The sequence below is a fragment of the Antennarius striatus genome, chromosome 3 (genome assembly GCF_040054535.1).
Source record: "Antennarius striatus isolate MH-2024 chromosome 3, ASM4005453v1, whole genome shotgun sequence".
Classification (NCBI taxonomy): Eukaryota; Metazoa; Chordata; class Actinopteri; order Lophiiformes; family Antennariidae; genus Antennarius; species Antennarius striatus.
In genome coordinates this window covers 4,760,087-4,784,082 of record NC_090778.1, presented here as the reverse complement: position 1 = coordinate 4,784,082, position 23,996 = coordinate 4,760,087, and the positions used below count along the sequence as shown (strand labels likewise).

Sequence of the window (23,996 nt, the reverse complement as noted above, 5' to 3'; positions counted from 1 at the left end):
AGTTAATAAATCAAAAAAATAAATAAAACTAAATAAATCAATCAATTACAAAGTTCGAGAAGAATATTTCCTGGTGACTGTTGACTCATGTTATACTACATTGAACGACTACAGAAGCAAAATTAATCTCACCCCCATTGTATATTAGGATTATTAACAAAAATAAACCAAAAAAACCCAGTATGTATCATTGTTGTGTCCAATAACCAAGTTAAATCAGAACAGTTTAAAAGATTCACTTATGCAGACTTCAATTATTTTTCTACATTCAACACAATATGTGCTCTTACCTCCAAAGTCAATCAAACCCCCAAACAGCACTCCTCGTACACACAAACATTTGCATATTATATGTTCCTGTGACAACCTTCATAGATATACAGTACCTTTGCAGGGAAGTCCTAATACATTGATTACCCCCCCCCCTTTTTTTTTTTTTAAATTAGGAATAAATCTACAGTACTTAGTTTCAGACAAAGTTGCCATCAATCTCAGGTAAAAATCTGTCTTGGGTTTTAAAGAAGATAGTTGCAGCATCTGCATTCGTTCATCATTCATTCATTAATTCATCTTCAACGCCAGCTTCTGCCGCTTTCACGGGTCGCGGGGTTGCTGGAGCCTATCCCAGCAGACTTGGGGCGTGAGGCAGGGTACACTCCGGGCGCGACGCCAGTGCTCTGCGGGCTAAGATGTTGAGTTACTTGGAGACTGCAGTAATTAGTAAAAAAAAATAACGTTGCGTCTTCTATTCGGGAAAAATACGGTAGTGGCTGATGTGTTGAGCTATTTGTGTTTTCTATGTGTGATTCTACTCTTGCAAACAGCGCATAAACATAGTATTTATATACAATGGGATTCAGTCATCTGTACTTTCAACGTAGTCGCGCATGCGCACTTGTGAAAGCAGCAGCTGAACCTTGTGTCAAAACATAGAGGGACATCAGCAGCAGGCAGAGCGGACCTCACACTGATTTAATCTTCACCTCTTTCTCTGGAGAAGTATTTGTCGACACAAATCGTTATTTCATTTAAGTCCACGTACCATGACCGAACAATCAACACTGCTTCTTCGAAAACAACTGGCAGGTAATCGCAAGATACATTTCTGAGCAAATCTAGCGGATACATAGGCTATCTACTCAGCGACTAACGCTAGCTTTTTTTAGCAACGCAAAGCTGTGTTTACGCCATAGGAGCACACTCAGAAAGCTAGCCAAGCACCATAATGGGTTCCTTTATTACTGCAGTTAGCGTGTGGCTACGCTACTTTGCTTATCTTTGTTGAAAATAAAGATGCACATTTTTTAAGTAAAGGTGGCCTAAAAACATTTATGTGATCCTCCGTGAACCGCAGCGGCGGGTCTGGTAGCTGCAGGTTGGACATGAGTTCACGTTAGCTAACGGAACAAAGGAATGATCAATCTAGGGACTCATCTGGTGACTTCAGCTTTGCTAATGACGGCTTTATAATTTCTAATCCTTTATGACGAATATTCTTCTGTATGATTATCAACTTGACTACAGCTATAAACTCCCCGCCTTGCTGTATATGATCATATCGGACGTTTCTGACGTCCAATCCGGCTCGGAATGAGACGCCGGGTTTGTCAGTGAGGACACACGTCTCTGTTCCAAACCCTCTGATCATTCTCTTCTGGTTAGTTTAGCTGTTGTTTTCATCCTGTTTTATTCTATAAATCTACACTAAACATTGTTATTGTTGTTAAAAAGCGGGGTGGTTTAACGCTGCTTGACACAGGATGCCCATTGCCCTGATTTACAGTTCATTCTGCCCACCGACTGTAGATAGATTATTGGCTATAATTTAAAAATAAAAATTGTAATATCAGTGGTATTGATCAATTCCACGTCCATCCCGTTGAAAACAACATTGTTGTCACCCATTATAAGAGACATACTCACCACATCGATATTATTGGTGACTGCCTGTGTATTCAGTTTGATGGCGGTGATGCTGGAAGGTTTTCTTTGGGATAATATCATTTGTTTTATCCAAATGGTAAGTAGAAGGAAGCAGCCGGTGTAATCACTGCAAAGATCGGTCACACATCTTTCTGATCAGGAAGTATGTCTGTGCTTTATGGTGTACAGTCTGATGGCTGTAGATCGTCTATCATCAGTTTGGCTCTACGGTGATTAAGTGCTGTATCCTGACATGACCTCTGACCCTAGAGACCATTCATGGTTTTCTAGTGGTGTCGAAATAACAGGAAAGAAAGGAGGGAAGCAGTTCATCGTTCCTTTATATGACTGATTTAGCATGTTGCACTGATTGTACAATAAGGTCATTTTGTTTTGTTTGTGTGGGATTGTGAGTCACTGCTGAACAGTGGCTAGTTGAGTCAGTTTCTTCCAAGTTGATGATTCGGTGCGACATTGACATTATTTCTATAAACCATGATTTAATTCCGTTAACATTAGCCAATCTATTCAGTTATGACACTTACTATTCTAAAAAAAAAGTATGGATTTGTATTTTTTAAATATTAATATATGAGATGGCACAATGTTTCATCCAAACTTCCAAATCATTTGAGTAAGAGAGTAAAAGTCAGCACCTCTACCTGAGGTTATGTTTTCATTTGTGTCTGCTGGTCTGGTTTGTTTGTCAATGGGATTACGCAAACACTGCAGGATGGATTGCTGGAAATCCATGGATGGATTACAACATTTGATGGAAAGAGAGGCCCTGAAAGAGCTCTTTAAAATTTGTCCGTGGTTTCGGATCAAGGGGTGACGAGAGTGTGTCTGTCTAAATTTTCATTAATTTATAGATGTCACGGATCTGTAAAACAATAATTCTGTCTATATATATAATATATTTTGGAGAAACTTGTTTTAGATGTTCGGTTTGGATGCTAATCCAAATCAAATTCTGGGTCAAGCAGACTGAAGATGTTTTCTTAGGGATTTATTCCTTTTTTTTTCTTAGGGATTTAATCCTTTTTTAACTGCTGTAAGGTAATAAATAGCTTTAGTAACCACTTTACAACTACCACACTCTCCCCATGACCACTTGAGAAGAAGACTGAGCTGCTTCTTGCACGCACACTATGAGTCACATAGTGACATCTTTGCATTATTTAACTCCACAGTTTTGTTTTTTACTGGTGGCGATGGAACTCTGAAAAGAGTCAACACCACATATACACTGTCACACAGACCCTTGCTTACCAGTGGACATGGCAATCATAATTCTTGCTTAATAAGCAATTATTACATCTCCAAAGTAAACCCAACCATTTATTAACTGAAAATGTAATCCTTTTTGTTTCTGCTGTTTTAAATTCCACCATATCCCTGTCTTTGCAGAGCTCAACAAGAACCCAGTGGAAGGTTTTTCCGCTGGTCTCATAGATGATGATGACATATATAAATGGGAAGTTGTGATCATCGGTCCACAAGACACTCTTTTGTAGGTGCTATCTTGATAATGATGATAAAATACGTGCGTCACTGTTTTAATTAATTTTTTCTAATTTCCTTTTGCTCTGTTCTTTGTATTTCAGTGAAGGGGGTTTTTTCAAAGCTTACCTAACTTTTCCCTATGATTATCCACTACGACCTCCAAAGATGAAGTTCATCACTGAAATCTGGCACCCAAATGGTAAACGATTGTTCACACACTTCAAAAGCTAAAGCAATGATGCTTCAACCCATTTTTGATACCACATTTTTGTATAATACATATGTTTGCATGTTGTCTGCTACTTCTCCTGTACTATAGAATAATCACTTTTTTTTCTCTTAGCCGTCCAATGAAGGGTTTATTGTACTAGTATTTATGAGAAGATTTTGTTTTACCTCCAATCTTTGTTGCCGTCACTGATCTAAAATAAAACACTTTTTGAGGGTTTTGAAAGATGTTTGTACTTACAGAGTGATTAAATTTTATTCTAATATTATTACATTAAGTTGGCTACAGTTGAAATCATGCACCCGTTCTTCACAGTTGCAAAGAATGGGGATGTATGCATCTCAATTCTGCACGAGCCTGGCGAAGATAAGTTTGGTTATGAGAAACCTGAGGAGCGCTGGCTTCCCATCCACACAGTAGAGACAATCATGATTAGTGTTATCTCAATGCTGGCAGATCCTAACAGTGACTCACCAGCCAACGTGGATGCTGCGGTGAGTTACACCATTTAGAATCCCATTCACTCCTATATCTGTACATCCTTCATTCGTTGCTGTTGTTTGGTCTGCAGAAAGAATGGAGGGAGGACCCAAATGGTGAATTCAAGAGGAAGGTAGCTCGCTGTGTAAGAAAAAGTCAAGAGATGGCATTTGATTAGGAGTTCATTGTAAGTTCCAGGGTAGGTAAAGAGAATATTTTCATTAAGGTAATCACATATTAACTGTTGCTGTTGCAGGTAATAGTGTTTCTCCTTCTTCTTCTTTTTTTTTTCCAGTTAAGGAAATGCCTTTGGAGGGAAAAATTCAGCAAAAGGCTTTTGCACCCCTTGTTTTGCCAGTCAAAGGAATTGGTCGGTTTCAGCCACCATATTTCTTTAAATGGGTTTCATTTTTCACAAGATGAGCCAATTTGAGAACCCTACCAGCGAAATTAACTTGTTTCCTACCTGGAATTGTATATTTAATGTTATTTATTTTGAAGAATTAATGATGTAAGATATGTCACTACTGTAAATTAACTTGCTTTTTTATCTGCTGCTGAACAGTTTGTACTTTATACCAGGTTTCTTATGCAACTTAAGTGGTCAAGATTGTGAAAAACAAAACATCACTTGTCCTCCCTAATGACTATTTGACCACCAAATTAATGTTGGCCCAACTAATCTCTGTCGATAGATGTGTTTATTTTCAACACTGTTTTTAAATCACTGTTGCCTTTTGTTGGCGTCATCTCTTCACAGTGTGATTGTTGTTTTTAGGGTCAGTTTCAGAATTTAAAGAGGGAAAGTTTTAAGATAGTTTTCCAGAGTTTTCCTCTTAGCATTATGCTAGTTCATGTCTCAGTGATATAAGACCATGACTCCCAAAACCGCGCCATGGCCTAATACAGCTCTATTATGTGTTGTTCCTGGCTGCAGATGAAAATGGAATGGCTGACTCAGCGAGATGAGTCATTATTTTAGTGTTTTTTAACTCACATGAGCAAAGCTTCTTTCAATGGGAGGGCCAGCTTCTCAAGATCAAACTTTGTCAAAGTGTTGTTGAGCAAAATGGTAAAATAATCATACAACATTATCACCTTGTCTGATCGTTCTGATCTGACCGTTCCCATGAATCATGGATTACCAAATACAGTCTGTGAATATAGTTTAAGCTGTGATTATTCCATGTGCACTGGTAATCTGGTGTCTGAGTTTACCTCAATATGAAACAACAAAGTCACAGAGGATTATGGTTGTTTTAGTTCTTAAATTGACAAATAGGGGTAATTTGGGGGGCTCCGCAGTAAATTTCTGCCAGCTGTCTTGGTTTGTTGTGGCACATTTGTCTTTCAATCAATCTGAGGATAAATGATGACATTTCAGTCAGATGGTGGGATTATACTGTGATGACTGACCAATGCTGTTAACGTCTAACGTAATGTTGAGTTGTGACTGGTGCATACTTAGATCAGAAACATTTATCACGTTCATTAAATCACTCGATTTTGGTCGTAATTATTGCTGAGGACTTGAATGTGAATCACCACTTGGTAAAGTATAAGTGTTCAGAACTCAGCCCTACATCAAGGTTTTTTCTTCTAGAATGTCTGGGTGGAGTCTGGAAACCATTGGCTTTTGCTCTCTCTCTCTCCGTTGATGGTGTTACTGACAATAAAGCCATGATGACATCTATTTGTATTATGTTACACATTATTGATCTGTGACTGATATTGAATAGTAGCTAACCATCTTTTGGCGCATGCAATCAGGTTTGAAGGAGTTTGGTGTGTTGAAATATGACGGCATTTGTTTTTACATTCTGAATGAATGTGGTGTGTACAGTTAGTAGATTCCTGTAGTTTTGATTATCACATAACTGCTGTTGTCGTTACCTTTTGATTCAAAATTTTCTAACCTACCATGACCTCTGACCGGTGTTCACTGTATTTGCACAGATTCAGTGCATTTGAAATGTCATTAAGCAATATGCCCTGAAAATGGTGTGTCCAGGTAATCCACCCTAATGCCATCTTTTATTTTAGGTTTTTTGTTTTCATTTTGTGTCAATGCAATGTATATTGGACATGATGCTCAATAAAGTGTGTAAATGAAAGTGGCTTATTTATTTTGTTTGTGTTTAGCATTTTAGAAGAGAAAATAGTCTTGGGTTCAGGTAGAGTAGACCTCGGTTCTGTAACGAACCGTGGGAAGAGCATCAGATTTCAGCTTGGCTTCATTTCACACTAACAGCCTCTGCTGGCTGCATCACTTACTAAGCTGATAAAGATGCCAAACTGACATCTGGGACATTGGGTTTTGTAGGGTATAATCAAAAAGCAGGTTACGTTTGTTGAGCCGCTAAATTAGAAAAAAGGTGCTAAAAATGGAAGCAGTAGCCTCCTAAGGCGGTAGGTCCACAATTTTAAGTGTGAACACCTTATTGAGGGCTCGGTGCTACATGTAATGAGGGAGAAACATGGACTTAAATGGGACAAATGGACCTTTCTTCAATGAGAGCTAGTGGAGAAAAGGAAAGCATTCGCCCTGTTGAAGAGACGCCTGCAGGAGCTGAATGTGAGACATCAGCGGGTCTACCTGGTCATTCTGATCTTCACCTGGGAAGGACAAAAGAGAACATTCTGTACCAGCAGGGAGGTGGAGAAGTTTAAGCTGGAAAGAGGAAAAAAAAGACCGAGGTAAAGTTGGAGGAGTTTATTTAGGAGAGGGAGAGTTCAATAGCAACATGCTCTCTGTTGCTCTGTTCAATGTTTTCACACTGAAACAGCACATTTACACCTGGTTTTGCTATGGATAATTTCAATGACAGTGTAGTCAAAATTCTGATGGACACACCGCAGTCAGAGCAGGCTTTCAGGCAATGATAATAAACAGGTACATTAGTATGATATCATGGAACATAAAAAGATGTAGAAATCAAATTAAAAGGAGAAAGGCTTTGGCATACTTAAAATCACAAAGCGCAGACATAGCATTTATTCAGGAATCTCATATAATAGTGATGAGGAGGCAGAAGAATTCAAGAGATTAGCTGGGAAAAGTTTTTCATAGCTCATTCTCAAGTAAACGTAACAGGGTGATAATCCTTATAAATAAAAACGTATGCTATGTGTTTCTGAAACAGCAGACTCATGTGTATTGAGGCCCTTATCAATGGAATTAAGAGTGTATTATATATGTACAGTATATATGCACCTATATATGAAACCCTGAATTTTTTCTGCAATGAAATTAATAGAGGTTTGGGAAATATGGTGGGTCAGGTAATTCTGGCAGGGGATTTCAATCAGGTAGTGGATGGGATGGTTGACAGAAGTAAACCTAGTAATAAAGTGTTACCCAGGGATAGAAGTGCAATTAAGATGTTGGTAGAGGACATGAAAATCATGGATATATGGAGACTATTTAACCCACATGAGAGAGAATACACCTTTTACTCCCCTATCCGTCTAATACTAGTAGACTCAGTAGTAAATTGCAAAATAGAGGCCATTGCTTGCAGTGACCACAGTGTGGTAGAGCTACACATTGACCTGAATTTTGATAAGGTCAAAAGAGGCCACTAGAGGTTAAACGCCACACTGCTGCAAAAACGAGCCATTTAGTAGCACAAAATCAAAAAAATCTTGAATCCTTTTTTGAAATTAATGTGGACTCAACAGAAAAGATATCCTCTGTGTGGGAAGCTTCAAAATCATATATAAGAGGGAAGATCATCACCACTCCTCAAAAGTAAAAAATGAAAATATAGAGACAGAAAAAAGCTAGACCACAAGATTAATTTAGTGAAGGAATTAGCTAAGAACTATTCAGATGCAGTAATTTACACCAAACAATCTGCTATTTGAAATTTCAGCTACATGAAATATATAATAAAAGAGCTGAATATGCTCTATTCAGACTTAAAACCAATTTTTATGAAGGGATGAAAAAAGTGGTAGATTATTAGCAATTGAAACACAGCGATAATTGTAATAATATTGCAGTGATTAATCTAAATCAGGGGTCAGTAACCTGCGGCTCCGGAGCCGCATGCGGCTCTTTAGTGCCTCCCTTTCAGTTCCCCGGAGATTAATCACAAAATACAAAATAAAACTTAACAGAAAAAACTAGATATTCTACTAATAGCTAAAAATCTTTAAAAAACTAAACTTACTGTTGTAAATCTCATACTTTTATTACATTATCATCATTATTGTGTTGTTTAAAAATTTAGCCAGGCACCTTTTAGGACAGCTCGGATGCACTGTGGCTTTAGAAAGCAGTTGTGATTGGTTGGCAGCACAGTGGGTGGGTGATAAGCGATGTGACATGAGTCATGACCAATCAGGTGAGACTCCCGATATCTCTGGCCACCTGAGGGCGGGTCTACTCAGAAATACTCCTTGCTAGAGGTAAGATCAGGCCTAAAATTACGACCCGAACATAATTATTAACATTTTGAGCCCGAACCGGCCCGAATTTCGGCCTTGGAATCGGGCTTAAGATCTTACCTCTACTTTCAGCACATATACAATCGGAAAGGTAAAGTGACAGGAGAAAATACAGCTGACGCACGGAGGGAACTGAGCAGGTACTGTAGATGAATGTTTCTCATACAGCGCCTTCTCTGTTTTACCTAAATTATTTATTTTATAAGGGTAGCCCTTAGTTTAATACCCATAGGTCATTTGAGATACAAAATATATAAATGTATATTTATTTAAAAAGTTCGGGCCGGATCTTCAGCCCGAACCTGAGTCCAAAAAAAATCCAGCCCGACCCGACTCGAGCCCGACGATGTTAAAGCCCGACCCGACCCGAAAGTAATTGTTGACTTTCTGAGCCTGACCTGACCCGAATTTCAGGTCAGGTCAGGCCCGAACTCGGGTTCGGGCTTAAGATCTTACCTCTACTCCTTGCCGTCAGCTGCAGCTCTACCACTCTGTCCTGGGAGGCTGCTGGACCGTGTCAGGTTGAGAGAGAGAGAGAGAGCCACGAGGATTCCACATTCTATTTAATAAAGGACAGCAGCGCTGCAGCCATTCAGTGGTGAGTGGAGGAGGTCCGCTGCTTGTTGGTACACATACTGTATATGTGCATATATATGTGTAACTGCTGTGTACCCGTCCTGCCAAGAACCCACACTCACACAGGCTGGTTGTATGATGTGGTTGTACTTAGGGTAGCCTGCAATGAGTGGTCCATAACAGACACATACAATTTGGTAAGCACCTCCACTGTTATGGCGTCGGAGCAGAGTGCTGGGCAGAACTGAGTGTACAGCATATCATATACCAGTATATGGCATATTAGTATTTTTACAATTACATTAACTCCATATAAAATGTCTTAATGAAATTAATTTTAACAAGTGATCGTATAGTGGTGAATGTTTTTACAGTTAATTGTATACAACATATTTTAACTTACTTTAACCAACATCACTTGATGAAGTGATGCAGAGCATGCCTAGAAGTGAGAGAGTTGTCATTGGAGCAGACTTCAATGGACATGTTGGTGCAGGAAACAGAGGTGATGAGGAGGTGATGGGCAGGTTTGGTATCCAGGAGAGGAACGCAGAAGGACAGATGGTGGTTGACTTTGCAAAAAGGATGGAAATGGCTGTAGTGAATACTTTCTTCCAGAAGAGGCAGGAACATAAAGTGACCTATAAGAGTGGCGGTAGGAGCACACAGGTAGACTACATCTTGTGTAGACGGTGTAACCTGAAGGAGATCAGTGACTGTAAAGTAGTGGTAGGTAGTGGTAGAGAGTGTAGCCAAACAGCATAGGATGGTGGTGTGTAGGATGACTCTGGTGGTGAGGAAGATCAAGAGGGCAAAGGCAGAGCAGAAGACGAAATGGTGGAAGCTGAAAAAGGAAGAGTGTTGCATGACTTTTAGGAAGGAGTTAAGAAAGGCTCTGGGTGGTCAGGAGGTGCTTCCAGATGACTGGACAACTACAGTTAATGTGATCAGGTAGACAGGTAGGAGAGTACTTGGTGTGTCATCTGGAAGGAAAGTAGATAAGGAGACTTGGTGGTGGAATGAGGAGGTACAGGAGTGTATACAGAGAAAGAGGTTAGCCAAGAGGAAGTGGGACACTGAGAGGACTGAGGAGAGTAGACAGGAGTACAGGGAGATGCAGCGTAAGGTGAAGTTAGAGGTAGCAAAGGCCAAACAAGAAGCTTATGATGACTTGTATGCTAGGTTGGACAGTAAGGAGGGAGAGACTGATCTATACCGGTTGGCAAGATAGAGAGATAGAGATGGGAAGGACGTGCAGCAGGTTAGGGTGATTAAGGATAGGGATGGAAGTCTATTGACAGGTGCCAGTAGTGTGATGGGAAGATGGAAAGAGTACTTTGAAGAGTTGATGGATGTAGAAAATGAGAGAACAAAGACTAGAAAAGGTGACTGTTGTGGACCAGGATGTAGCAAAGATTAGTCAGGATGAAGTGAGGAGGGCATTGAAGAGGATGAAGAGTGGAAAGGCAGTCGGTCCTGATGATATACCTGTAGAGGTTTGGAAGTGTCTAGGAGAGGTGGCAGTAGAGTTTCTGACTGGGTTGTTCAACAGGATCTTAGATAGTGAGAAGATGCATGAGGAATGGAGGAGAAGTGTGCTGGTGCCCATTTTTAAGAACAAGGGAGATGTGCAGAGTTGTGGCAACTACAGAGGAATAAAGCTGATGAGCCATACAATGAAGTTATGGGAGAGAGTAGTGGAAGCTAGACTAAGGGCAGAAGTGAACATTTGTGAGCAGCAGTATGGTTTCATGCCAAAAAAGAGTACTACAGATGCAGTATTTGCTTTGAGGATGTTGATAGAGAAGTACACAGAAGGCCAAACGGAGTTTCATTGTGTTTTTGTAGATCTGGAGAAAGCTTACGACAGGGTGCCCAGAGAGGAACTGTGGTATTGTATGAGGAAGTCTGGAGGGGCAGAGAAGTATCTTAGAGCGGTGCAGGACATGTATGAGGACTGTAAGACAGTGGTGAGGTGTGCTGTAGGTGTGACAGAGGAGATCAAGGTGGAGGTGGGACTGCATCAGGGATCAGCTCTGAGCCCCTTCTTGTTGCTATGGTGATGGACAGGCTGACAGACGAGGTTAGACAGGAATCTCCATGGACTATGATGTTTGCAGATGACATTGTGATCTGTAGTGAGAGCAGGGAACAGGTGGAGGAGAAGCTAGAGAGGTGGAGATTTGTCCTGGAAAGGAGAGGAATGAAGGTTAGCCGCAGTAAGACAGAGTACATGTGTGTGAATGAGAGGGACCCAAGTGGAAGAGTGAGGTTACAGGGAGAAGAGATCAAGAAGATGGATGATTTTAAGTACTTAGGATCAACGGTCCAGAGCAATGGAGAGTGTGGAAAAGAGGTGAAGAAGCGTGTACAGGCAGGATGGAACGGGTGGAGGAAAGTGTCAGGTGTGATGTGTGATAGAAGAGTTTCAGCTAAAATGAAAGGAAAGGTGTACAAAACTGTGGTGAGACCAGCGATGTTGTTTGGTCTAGAGACAGTGTCACTGAGGAAAAGACAGGAGACAGAGCTGGAGGTAGCAGAGATGAAGATGCTGAGGTTCTCTCTGGGAGAAACCAGGATGGATAGGATCAGGAATGAGTACATCAGAGGGACAGCACATGTTAGAGGTTCTGGAGATAAAGTCAGAGAGGCCAGACTGAGATGGTTTGGACATGTCCAGAGGAGAGATAGTGAATATATTGGTAGAAGGATGCTGGGTTTTGAACTGCCAGGCAGGAGGCCTAGAGGAAGACCAAAGAGGAGGTTTATGGATGTAATGAGGGAAGACATGAAGGTAGTTGGTGTGAGAGAAGAGATTCAAAGGACAGGGCTAGATGGAGGAAATTGATTCGCTGTGGCGACCCTTGAAGGGAAAAGCCGAAAGGAAAATAAATATATATTTTTATATATTTTATGAATTAGAAATATGAAATAGAAAATAGAAAACATGAAATGCACAATCCAAGACTCAATATAAATTAAATAAAGAAATGGCGTAATGGCGCTCTCTAGAGGTAGCCAACAGATAATACAGGCCACGCCAAAAATGGCAGACAGCACAACACAATATGACCTTGTATGTCTTGAATTAATATGAAACGACACACATAGTGCAACAACATTTACCTGCAATGAGTGGTCCACAACAGACACATACAATGTGTAAGCACCTCCACTGTTGTAATGTGGTAAGCACCTCCACTGTTGTGGCATCTACATGGGGGGAAATAATATTGACTTCAATACAAAATATTACATACTAATGTGAGCAACAACAAAACGATACAAAACGCAATTGCACAGAGATACTATGGCAAGTGCTGTTACTTCTCTGTTAATCTTACAACAAATCTGTGTAATTGTGTAATTTATATATTTTGCGGAGCACAACATCCGACCATCTTACCGGAGCAGAGTGCTTGGCAGAACTGATACCAGACATCTGCCTCCGGTCTGTTTCATATAGACTCCAGTAGAGGGCACTATTGAACCTCTCAATGCGGGGTGAATTATATTCATACTTTAGCAGGAATTTCACGAAAATAAATAAAGTATTTCTTATACACGTTACATATGAGTTCATTCTGATTAGACGGGAAGTGAAAGTCGCGCTAGCCACGCTAATTGTGCTAGCCACGCTAATCGTGCTAGCTGTGCTAGTGAGGCTGGCCGTGTTAGCCATGCTAGGTGTGGTCGTCACGTGGATCGATCCAGCCATGCTGACTGCTAATTGCACTGTTAATAATGGCGATGTAAATACTGTAGTTATTATCATTAATCCAAACAAGTGTGTTCCTGTTTGGGTTTGTTCAGCCTTATTATGTGTAATATTATGTATGTATGGCCTGTCTGCAGGGCAGGTCTTTCTGGTAGGGGGTGAAATTGGGACCGAGTTCAGGACCAGAGAAGCGCCTGTTGCTCCGTTGAAGGTGGACGCATCCGTGGGATGGAGGCGATTCTGGAGAGCGGTGAACTACAAAACAGAGTCGTTCACGAAAGTATATTCTGTAATACTGCAAGTTACTGATTAAATGTCAAAAATCAACTGTTCCCTGTGTGGTGCCTGCTCTCTGACCGGAGTTACCGCTGAGGATAAGGTGGTTCCAACACACAAACACTGTACCCCCGATAATATCTCCAATAGGTGGTGAATACACGAAGGACTTATTTAAATAATGAAAACAAAACATAACACAGAAAGTTAGACCTGCTTCTCTCTGCAAAGACATGAAGGAAAGAAGACGCAACATCACCAGTCAGACAATCTAGGACATTCAACTCCAGCATTATCAATTAATGATGAGTCGTGTGATGTGATCGATATTGAACAGACAGCGCTGTTGTGCAGGTATGTAAACTCCAACAAGCCGCAAGAAGAAATGATCGAATTAATGGCACTGCTTGTTTAGAACACGTTACCTAAACATGCTCAATAAAAGTCCTCAGGAGCAGAAACACTGTTTTGTCATTGGAGCTCAAGCTGACTATTCATCAGGGATGAACAGCGAGGCTCTCACCCCCCTTCCCTGAAAGAGTCCAGAGATGACCCCCCTCCATCACCATCACACACTGAACGGGGATTACTGTATTACGTGAGCCGCGTCTGGAAGCAGATTTAACAAGTTCATCAATGCAACAAAATATTATACAGTAATATAGAGATGGAAGATTAACTTGAAGCACCAAATATGGTACAACAGAGTCACGTGGAGTCATTCTCTCCAGGATGCGCTGCATGGAAAATAAATAATCATGAATCTCATGCATTTGTAGACTAGTTAATCAATTTGATAGTAGGTTAACATAGCTAACACTTAGAGCTTGTGTTGCCTTCATATAAAGATTATAATTTTTTGCGGCTCCTGACAGGTTTGATTTTAGTTTTTTGGTTCAATTTGGCTCTTTGAACATTTAAGGTTGATCTGATCTAAACCTCTTAGATTATTATTTTTATTTTTATTTAAAAAACATTAATCTAAACCTAGCACAGAGGAAGTGAATATATTTTGTCAGGTCTCCATTTGCCCGCTATTTCTGAAGAACATGAAGAACAATTAGATGCCCCCCAAAAAGAGGAAGAGATTAAGGCAACCATTTTATCTATGAAATGTGGGAAGTCACCAGGTTCAGGTGGCTTCCCAGTTGAATATTACAAAGACTATGTAGACATCTTGACCCCTATTTTACGTAGGGTGTACTTGGAGACATTTGAAACAGGTTTTCTTCCAAATACATTTAACAAAGCCTTGATCTCATGCCAAAAAAGGACAGAGATAATTCAGATCCGTCGATTTTCAGGCCTGTGACCGTCCAGGGGGTAGACTATAAGTTTATTCAGCGAAAACCGAAGATTGCCAGAAATCATCTCACTTTGTGAATGCTACTTCAGTAAACCAGTGAGCTCATGTTAGCATCATATAAGGCGAAGCACCAAACTGCTCAGTGCAAAAACCCCCCACCATAACAGAGGAGCTGAAACATTGAGCAGGAGCTGAGAGTTCAGTAATACTGCCTAAACGTGCTCATTGTAACCTTTAATCCTGACTTCATTATTTTAATAAAAAAAGAAAAAAAATCATCAATTGTTTTATTCATTTTTGGTTTGTAGGTTAAGGTGTTTTATATGTTGTGCTCCTCAGTTAATATTGCTGAACTGAATTTGAATTTTTTTTAATCATTTATTAGTTTTATTTAATTTTATTCAGTATCAAATGGTGCAATAAGTTGATGAAAAATGTTTACAGTTTAACCAAGGTTTTTTTTAAATTGAAGGCAAATTAATGCACAAAACTTTTTTTCTTATAGACAAAAATAATGTTAATAAAATTAGTCTTTGTCATAAATTGAACTATATATTTTTTTCTTTTTTGTTTTCTGTAATGTTAATAAGGATACAATGTTATCCAGAATTTCTAACTTGGGTTATTAAGAAATGTGCTGATAAAATAGAATCTAAAATCATTGTTATTGTCATACAGTAAGTGTTGTTTTGTTAATTTTTTTAATGTGTCAAATTATTAATTATTGTACAGAGGAAAAGAGGTGAAGAAGCGTGTCCAGGCAGGATGGAACGGGTGGAGGAAAGTGTCAGGTGTGATGTGTGATAGAAGAGTTTCACCTAAAATGAAAGGAAAGGTGTACAAAACTGTGGTGAGACCAGCGATGTTGTTTGGTCTAGAGACAGTGTCACTGAGGAAAAGACAGGAGACAGAGCTGGGGGTAGCAGAGATGAAGATGCTGAGGTTCTCTCTGGAAGGACCAGGAAGGATAGGATCAGGAATGAGTACATCAGAGGGACAGCACATGTTAGAGGTTCTGGAGATACAGTCAAAGAGGCCAGACTGAGATGGTTTGGACATGTCCAGAGGAGAGATAGTGAATATATTGGTAGAAGGATGCTGAGTTTTGAACTTCCAAGGGTTAACCCTTGGCAGGGTTAGGGTAGAGTTAGGGTAGGGTTAGGGGTCAGGGTTAGGGTTAGGGTAGGGGTAGGGTTTAGGGTTAGGGCTAGGGGTTTAGGGTTAGGGTTAGGGGATTAGGGTTAGGGGATTAGGGTTAGAGGTTAGGATTAGGGTTAGGTTACGGCTAGGGGTTAGGGTGGGGTTAGGTTAGGGTTAGGGTGGTGTTAGGGTTAGGGGTTCCTGTCACTCTGTCACCTGTAATCACATCAGTTCTTGTTTCTGTCCCAGCAGTCTTCTCTCTCTCAGGCGCTGCCAGTGCAGTACTACAAACTTTTACAGCCCAGAGAGCATGAGGAAGCAGATGAAGCAGCATTATCACAATGTTCTGCAGACATGCGTTCAATCAAGTCGGTGTCTAAATAACCCCAATATGTCCTTTCACTGGCGCTGTGTATTTTCGTGTTGTGTTTTGTCTTTCCAAGGTCAGAATTACACTGGCATGAGATGGAGTAGGAATCATCATCTCAGAGGAAACACAGCGCTCACAGGTGATGAACAAGGATGTGTCAAGGTCAAAGCTTTTCACAGGAAAAGCAACGGCGGCAGCAGCGCTGTCATACTTCCAAGAATAGCACACAGATGACAGATCTTCTTGTTCTTCTTTTTCTATTGGCTATTCCCTTCAGGGCTCGCCACAGCGAATCAGTTGCCTCCATCTAACCCTGTCTTCTGCATCCTCTTCTCTCACACCAACTACCTTCATGTCCTCTCTCACTACATCCATAAACCTCCTCTTTGGTCTTCCTCTAGGCCTCCTGCCTGGCAGTTCAAAACTCAGCACCTTCAACCAATATACACTGCTCACAAAAATTAAAGGAACACTTTTTTAACTGGGCCTGGCATTAAATCAATTAAACCTGTCTGATAATTTTCTGGTGGGTTTAACTGCTGAGGGCATCGTTAATCCCTTTCAGCTTCAGGTGTTCATGGAATTAACCACAGGTGCACCACAGTGGCAACAATTAAAAAACCCTCAAAACAGGACTGGTTTCACATGTGGAGGTCATCTCAAGTTTCTCCCTCTTGACCTTTTTTGGATGGTTTTCCATTTGTGCTGGTTTTGGCTTGAGTGATTGTCTCTACTGGCAGTATGAGGCGATTCCTTAACCCTACAGAAGTTTCACAGGTTGTCCAACTTCTTCAGGATGGCACATCCACACATGCTGCAGCAAGAAGTAGTGATGGGCAGATGAAGCCCCATGAAGCATTGAAGCTTTTCATCCCAATCGGTTCTAGCTGGTTCGAAGCTTCATGAGGCTTCATTTGCTCTAGTACGACATCTGCTGGATGGTAAAATATCAGGTGGCATGAGTTTGAAGCGTGTGACATTTTCCAGAAAGCCTGTGAATAAAACTGTCAGCAAAAGAAAGAAGTATGTAAAACGTGTATGTTTTAGTGATTTTAGTATATAAAAAACACACACACACACACTGGCAGTATGGAAAGTGATTATTTGGAGATGAGAACAAAGAAAATAAGCATGTACAGGAGGGGAGGGTGGTTGGGGTTGGGACAATGATTGTGCTTCTGTAACATTGAGGTAATGGCCAGTGATTATGTTTTGGTGACATCTTTGGTTTTTATTCAGGGATCAAATTAGTATATACTGTATACTAATAGGGCGGCACGGTGGCGCAGTGGTTAGCGCTGCTGCCTCACAACACGGCGGACCCGGGTTCGAGTCCCGCTCTGTGCGGAGTTCGCATGCTCTCCCCGTGTCTGCGTGGGTTCTCTCCGGGTTCTCCGGCTTCCTCCCACCTCCAAAAGCATGCGCTTCAGGTTGATTGGCCGGTCCCAAATTGACCATAGGAGTGAGTGTGTGTGTGAATGATTTGTGTGTTTCTATGTGGCTCCGCGGTGCACTGGCGTCGTGCCCGGAGTGTCCCCCGCCTCACGCCCTGAGACTGCCAGGATAGGCACTGGCTACCCCGCGACCTGCGTTAGCGGATTCAGCGGATTTGGAAAATGAATGAATGAATGTATACTAATATATTTATATATACTTATAGTACATATAAGTATATATTAAATTATCTTAATTTTTTTTTAAAAAAACAACAATTTCTCCAATGTGGCAGGTTCCATTTCCTGATTCTCTCCTAAACCAACTCTCTCCACACTATCTATACCTTTCTCCAAAATATGTCTGACTATCCAAATTCCAAACTGTGTCCAAACCAGCTAACCACAACTCTCCACCAAACAACTACACTCTGTATGGAGCGTGATCGCTTTATATCGGCGTTAATGCACGTGTCACGAGCCGAATCAGTCACGCGGTATCAGCAGGGCTTTGAACCGATTCATGGAACGAAAACGAAAACCGGAAACTTTTGGTATTTTGGCAGGAACGAAAACGAAAAATTTATATTTTTTAATCTTCCGAAGCAGAATCGGAACAGACAATAATTGCAAACTGGTTAATACCGAGGTTTTTTTCGTTCTTTAAAAAAATATTTCACATCATGTTTCACTTCCTGTCATTCACTGGACGCTGGATGAGAGCAGAGAGAAGTAGCGGCTATCAGCAGCAGTTAAGAAAAGGGCAGTCACCATAGTATGTGGTCTCCCAGTCACCATAGTATGTGACTGGGAGTATGTGTAGTATGTGAATCTTAAAAATGTATAGTTTAGACATTAACTCATTGGCTGCAGTCATTTTCAGAGCAACGTGTTCCCGTACTGCCAGTGCTTTGTAGTAATATTGAGCTATGGGAGACACGGAATGAAGATCTGTTGTTCAGCAATAAATGATATGGTGGAAGTTATTCTTGTCTTATTTCAAGTAGTGTCTAAGTAGGAGGCATAAGCCTTAACTACAGTTATATAACTTTCATAAAGCAGTGGTGTAGTGCAGTGGTACTGTTTACTGTAGGGTAGGGATATGTCTATAATTATAGTCTATAGTATATAAACTAATTGCTTTAGTTGCCAATTTAAAAGTCCCTAAGTTACCATATTTTGCGCACCATTCGGCTCATTGTATAAAGAGACGCAGTCTAAATGATGGAGTTTATTTCTGTACTTTAACCGCCGGACACACGGCGCATCTTATTGTTCGGAGCATGCTAGCTAACGGAAGCAAAAAGGTGACTGCGGTTGAATTGTGTTGTACTACATATTTAAATTTCAAAAAATACACCGACATTATTTTTTAAATATGTTTTTATTTATTTTTTGATAAATCTGTGCTAAATCCTTCGAAGTCCTCATCTTCGGTCTGCATTGAATAGCTCGGCAATTTCACTGTCTGTCCGGTAATGATGCCGGCTTTTGCAAAACATCGGACAAAAGTCGAAGCTGATACGTTAGTCCGGGATCCGTAATCCACGCACATATTGTGGGGGTGTAACTCGCTCAGCACTGCCTCCAGTCCTGGTAAACGTGTGTTCATCATCCATCACTCCACGACACGCAGCTTAACTTTAAAGTCCAGCAGGTGGAGTTCTTTCCTTAATCCTCCAGGATGAAGACAAGCTCCGAATTCAGCCGTTTGACGTGGTTTTTGACAGAAGCGGTGATGTGGGCGTGCATGGAGTCACAGATCAAGAGAGATGGCGAAGCAAGAGAAAAGCCCCCTGGTCTCTTAACGTGAACCGGAACAACCGGAACTGATAGCCTGGAGTTTACATGTTGCTTCGTAAGCGTGTCTCTTCGCTGACACCATTGTCGCTGGTCTTCAGCTAAACAAATGCGGTTATGCAGCATAACTGCGGTATAGTACCGGCATACACTGTACTGCATACCAGTATCTACCGAAGGTGTGCCGGACGGAGCCTCGCGTCATGTTCTCTAATTGGTCCATTGCTGTCGACGTACGTAGTGACGTAATACGTCCTATGTCGGTGGACAATGGTTGATGTAGCGGAGCGCTGACTAAAGTCACACAAGAACCTTTTTACAGATTTTGGAACTCAGTGTACACATAAGATGCTTAATGTTAAAAGGCGCAGCGTTGATTTTTGAGAAATTGTAAGGCTTTTAAGCGCTTCTTATTGTGCGCAAAATACAGCACAATTACAAGGAACGTTATTAACCGGTTCAGGAACTTCATTTTTTTTTGTTCTAACCGGTTCGTGAATGTCAGTTTATGGGTAGAACGCAAAACCGGAAACGTTATAATTCCGTTTCTGTTTGGAACAAACCGATTGGCAAAAAATTCTGGTTCAAAGCCCTGGGTATCAGTCGCGTAGCGGGGCGTTACCGGGATGGAAGAGTCGATACGGAACCGGCGATGCTTTGGACGTCATCCTTTTCAGCTCCTCCCTTAGATGGAGCAAGCCTCGATACACGCTTTGCGGGAACGCCCCTCTCCTCCTCGGCACACGCTCCGGAGCTTCGATCCCCAGCGTCACATCACTAATCATAGATGAGTTCATCACATAAAACTTCTGAAGCACATTGTGACCCTCTTCAACTTTCAAAAACAGCAAAGCTGAAGAAGGAGAAGCTTATTTTATTTATTCCCTTGGAGAAATTATTGTATTTCATCAAATAAAGCTCTCATGTTTATAGTTACATCAGGACAGCTTTAAATTCATTCTTGAAAGTCAGGAATAAACTTTAACTTTTTTTTTTTTTCAGAAAATTACAAACATCTTTTAAATGTTCCTGTTCAACATTCCTTCATTTCACATTGCTTGGGTGTGGAAGTGGAAGATTGTGACACTCATCACTCAGCTGTCATCTAGTGTGATTTACTCTCAAATGCGGCAGTCGGCTAAGAACTCCCCTTTTTAGTGTGCGCAACAGTCCTTTATGTTTTCACTGTTATAACAGTGAAAATGAGTTCCAGGGATATAAGAATGGGAAAAAAAAGTTTGTGGCTGGGGATAGGTGTGGTGGGGAGAGGTTTTTTTAAGACAGGGCAAATCACAGAGGTACAAATATTTATTTGCCAAATCATATTATACATTGGTCGAATAGAAGTTCACAGTATCATCGATGACACAAAAAGAGAATTCAGTAAATATTCAGATAAAATGACGAGATCTTAGGTACAGATCGCCTGCATCCCAAGTCTTTGGGTCTTAAGGCCTAATGTGTGTGTATGTAGAGGTGTGTGTGCTCCGGTTGTGGTCTTAAGCCAATGGAATGTTCTTGGCTAGAGTGGAAATAAGAAGTAAGATACACAAGATTCAAACTGACACAAACACATCCTTCAGAAAAAGTTCCTCAGTAGATCATTTTGCGCCATGTTTTACGTAGGACGAGTTAATTTAGTGTTTTAATAAAAAATCCAGCAGAAACATGACCAGCAAAGTAGATAGGCAGCTGTAGGTGAGATTTTTCTTCTCTAAATTTATTCCTAGTATAGATAATTAAGTGTCCAACACACAACTGATCCATGCTAAACATGAGGAAAACATACGACTGAAAACATTAACATTGTGTTCTTCCTTGGCTGTGATGCCTCGCTCAGAAAGTTTCAGTTCATTTCCTCATTTTCTTCTATAGCGCCACCTACTGGTGCCAGTGGTACTGGTGAGTGCTGGGCTTTCACTTTGAACACATCCCACTTCTCAGGAAAAACACCTTTGTTGAAGAGGACAGAAGCTAGGTTGGAGAACAACAAGATGGCAGCAATGGTGGACAGCATGTTGATAGTCTTAACTGGAGAATACTGGACATATACACCATCCTCCAGAGTGCATCCTGGGAAATGTAGGACTGGTTCTAAACCTAGTGATGGGTCTCCACTTAGCAACTTTAACATCAACCCCACCAGTATTCCCATTGTAGCCCCATAACCATTGGAGATGTTGAAGAAAAGGACACAGAGGAGTTCAGGGAAAAATATGATGTAAGCAAATTCATAACTCAGGAACAAGAACATTATGATTCCATTATCCAGCATGGTGAGAGATGTTGCAACCACACCCACGACAACCACCGAAGCCCGGACCACCCACTGACTCTCCCGGTCCGATGCCTGAAAAAGAAAATGAACAGATAAAAATTGTGTGACACACTGTCCTAATTGTGGTGTTCTGTTATTGGACTTCTGTGCTGGTCATAGTTTGTCCATAACGATCACCTCATTCAACCACAGGGATGTCCATAAGTGTACATGGCACCAGGACACCCTAGATCGGAGGTTAATGATCGGCTTTGTTGTCGTGTCATCAGACCTCAAGCTCTCCCCGGAGGAGCTGGAAGAGGTGTCTGGGGAGAGGGAAGTACGAGCATCCCTACTGAGACTGTTGCCCCCGCGACCCGGCCCCGGATAAGCTGTTGAAGATGGATGGATGGACTGTCTTAATTTAATTGAATCTTCTTCCTTCATTACTCCTCTGTAGGGACATTTTTGTCTCATTAACTTTGTAAAATTATTGCATTAATTATTGAATTGTCTTAAACCTGACATGACTGGTTGATTTCCTTTCCACCCAACCGGTCAGGGCGGATGGCCGCCCAAACGAGTCTGGGTCCTGCCCGGAGTTTCTTCCTCATGGAGGGAGTTTTTCCCCACCACTGTCACTTATGCTTGCTCTGGACGGTTCAGTTGGGTTTCTCTGTCTGTTAAAGCGCTTTGAAATGTCTGTTGCAATGATTAAGCGCTATATAAATAAAACTTGATTGATTGATTGATTGATTGATCGATTGATTGATTGATTGATTGATTGATTAAAAAATATGTTGACGTTCACAGTTAAAATCCAATCAGTTTATTTTTGGGGTCAAGTGAACAGTTATCCCCATGATGCACCGCCGATGCGTCGGGAGAGTACCATGGCACTCGTCCACTCACCTGTGACTGGCTCCAGCATAACCTGTGACAAAGTGGAACTAGATAACAATGACAGTAGTCTGATCTACAAAATGATCCCTAGAATATTCCCAGACTGTATTCCAGAGATATTTTGTCAGTTCTGCAAATTGTTTGGTCAGAACACCAACATCATTCTCTTTTTGATCCTCTGGTCTCAGGAAAGTATTGGACTTCATTTGCTTTCATTTGCCCTCTATTTCTTCTCCTTAAAATTACTTGTCACGCCTTGAAGATATCAGGATATATAAAATGAAAATGTTTTTATACCTTTGTTCTCAAGATGGTGTTGTAAACGTTTGAAGTGAAGACAGACGCAGAAGAAAGCAAAGCAGAGTCAGCTGATGACATCACAGCAGCAGCTATACATCCAATCCCAAGGATTGAGATGAAGGGTGGGGTGAGGTGCTGCAGGGTGATGGGTAGAGTGAGAGCAGCTTCTCCACGTTCATATGGAGATGGAGAACCATAGGTGGTCTGGTTCCAGTCTGAGGAATGGACCCAAAAAAAGGTGGGACAGAAAAATGGTCACGTGATCTCTTTTAGTGATGTCCACACTCCACTGTTGGTTGGTAGGTTTTTACACAGCACTAACTCTATGTGGTGACTGCACAACCTGTTTTTCACATTCAAATTTAATTTTGTGTTGGGTTGTGCTTGAATTTAATTCAATTTAAAACAATTGCTTCACTATAATTTACTTAAACTTACTTTATTCCACCAAGCTTTGATGTCAGACTCTTTTCTGGATGTTGTTTTCTGATTGGGGATGGTACCACCTCAGTGTAGGTGGTCATCATAGCAACACATACCTCTCAAGATCTGGCTCTTCGTGGCCCAGGGCTTCCTCTGGACAGGGTCACTTGTTTCGCTTCTCATTCTTTCATGGGGTCTTCTGAACCATTCTTTGTCTGGCCCTTCACCTGATACCTGTTTGCCTTGGGTGACCCTACCAGGAGTACAAGACTCCCAACAACATAGCTCCCAGGATCCTTAGAGCACACAAACCTCTCCACCACGATAGGGTGATGGTTCCTTGGAGAGACTTCCCGTCAATATAAGTTAAAAAGTTTCCTGCTTTTAGTAGTCAGTACCTGCATTGAGTAGAAATAGTAAAAGCTAAGGGGAAATCCTCAATTAAAGGAAGAAGAACTTCTATTAAAGCCCATTTTGGTGACTGCACCTTATGAAATGATGATGGGCTGACTTTCAAGTAAGAAAGATGTTGAACAGAGAAATAGAGAATGGATGAATAAAGAAACCAATGAATGATTGAAGAGACAACTCTTACCCTCTGTGTCTTAAATATATTGTTGACTGATCCATTCCTTTGGACCAATGGCCACTACAGCTAACTGCAATTAAATCATATCAAATTTGTCGGGAATTGGTAGAACATCCTGAAACCAACACCTTCTCTCATGATGCTAAACATTAACAAAGTAATCATTGGCCATTATTGGCCAAAATTACAAATTCATTGTTAGATGATTTGTTGTGTTTTCTGTGGATCTAACATTGTATAATCAAACAGATGGATCATAGATAGCTCATCAGTCTTCTGGTGGAGCATTATTGTCTGACTTTGTTGTGGCGTATG

General features: G+C 41.0%; 1 protein-coding gene and 1 long non-coding RNA gene across 3 annotated transcripts; one reads left to right on the top strand and one right to left on the bottom strand.

The window, feature by feature from the left end:
* Nucleotides 1–855: 855 nt before the first annotated feature.
* On the top strand, nucleotides 856–6,252 carry LOC137592641 (ubiquitin-conjugating enzyme E2 G1-like). Of its 2 annotated transcripts, none has more exons than XM_068310939.1 (6): nucleotides 856–1,086; nucleotides 3,334–3,436; nucleotides 3,531–3,628; nucleotides 3,974–4,152; nucleotides 4,230–4,325; nucleotides 4,434–6,252. In XM_068310939.1, the coding sequence occupies exons 1-5, from the start codon at nucleotides 1,044–1,046 to the stop codon at nucleotides 4,314–4,316; spliced, it is 510 nt and encodes a 169-aa protein (XP_068167040.1). In that variant the 5' UTR covers nucleotides 856–1,043; the 3' UTR covers nucleotides 4,317–4,325; nucleotides 4,434–6,252. The 2 variants fall into 2 exon arrangements, with proteins under 2 accessions (XP_068167040.1, XP_068167039.1); XM_068310938.1 differs by having other exon boundaries at nucleotides 857–1,086; nucleotides 4,230–4,337.
* A 14,278-nt stretch (nucleotides 6,253–20,530) lies between these two features.
* Nucleotides 20,531–23,410, bottom strand: LOC137593076 (uncharacterized). The gene is made up of 3 exons (XR_011035072.1): nucleotides 23,108–23,410; nucleotides 22,667–22,884; nucleotides 20,531–21,559 (listed from the first exon to the last, which is right to left on the bottom strand). It is a non-coding gene; the product is annotated as an uncharacterized lncRNA (long non-coding RNA).
* Between the last annotated feature and the right edge of the window lie 586 nt (nucleotides 23,411–23,996).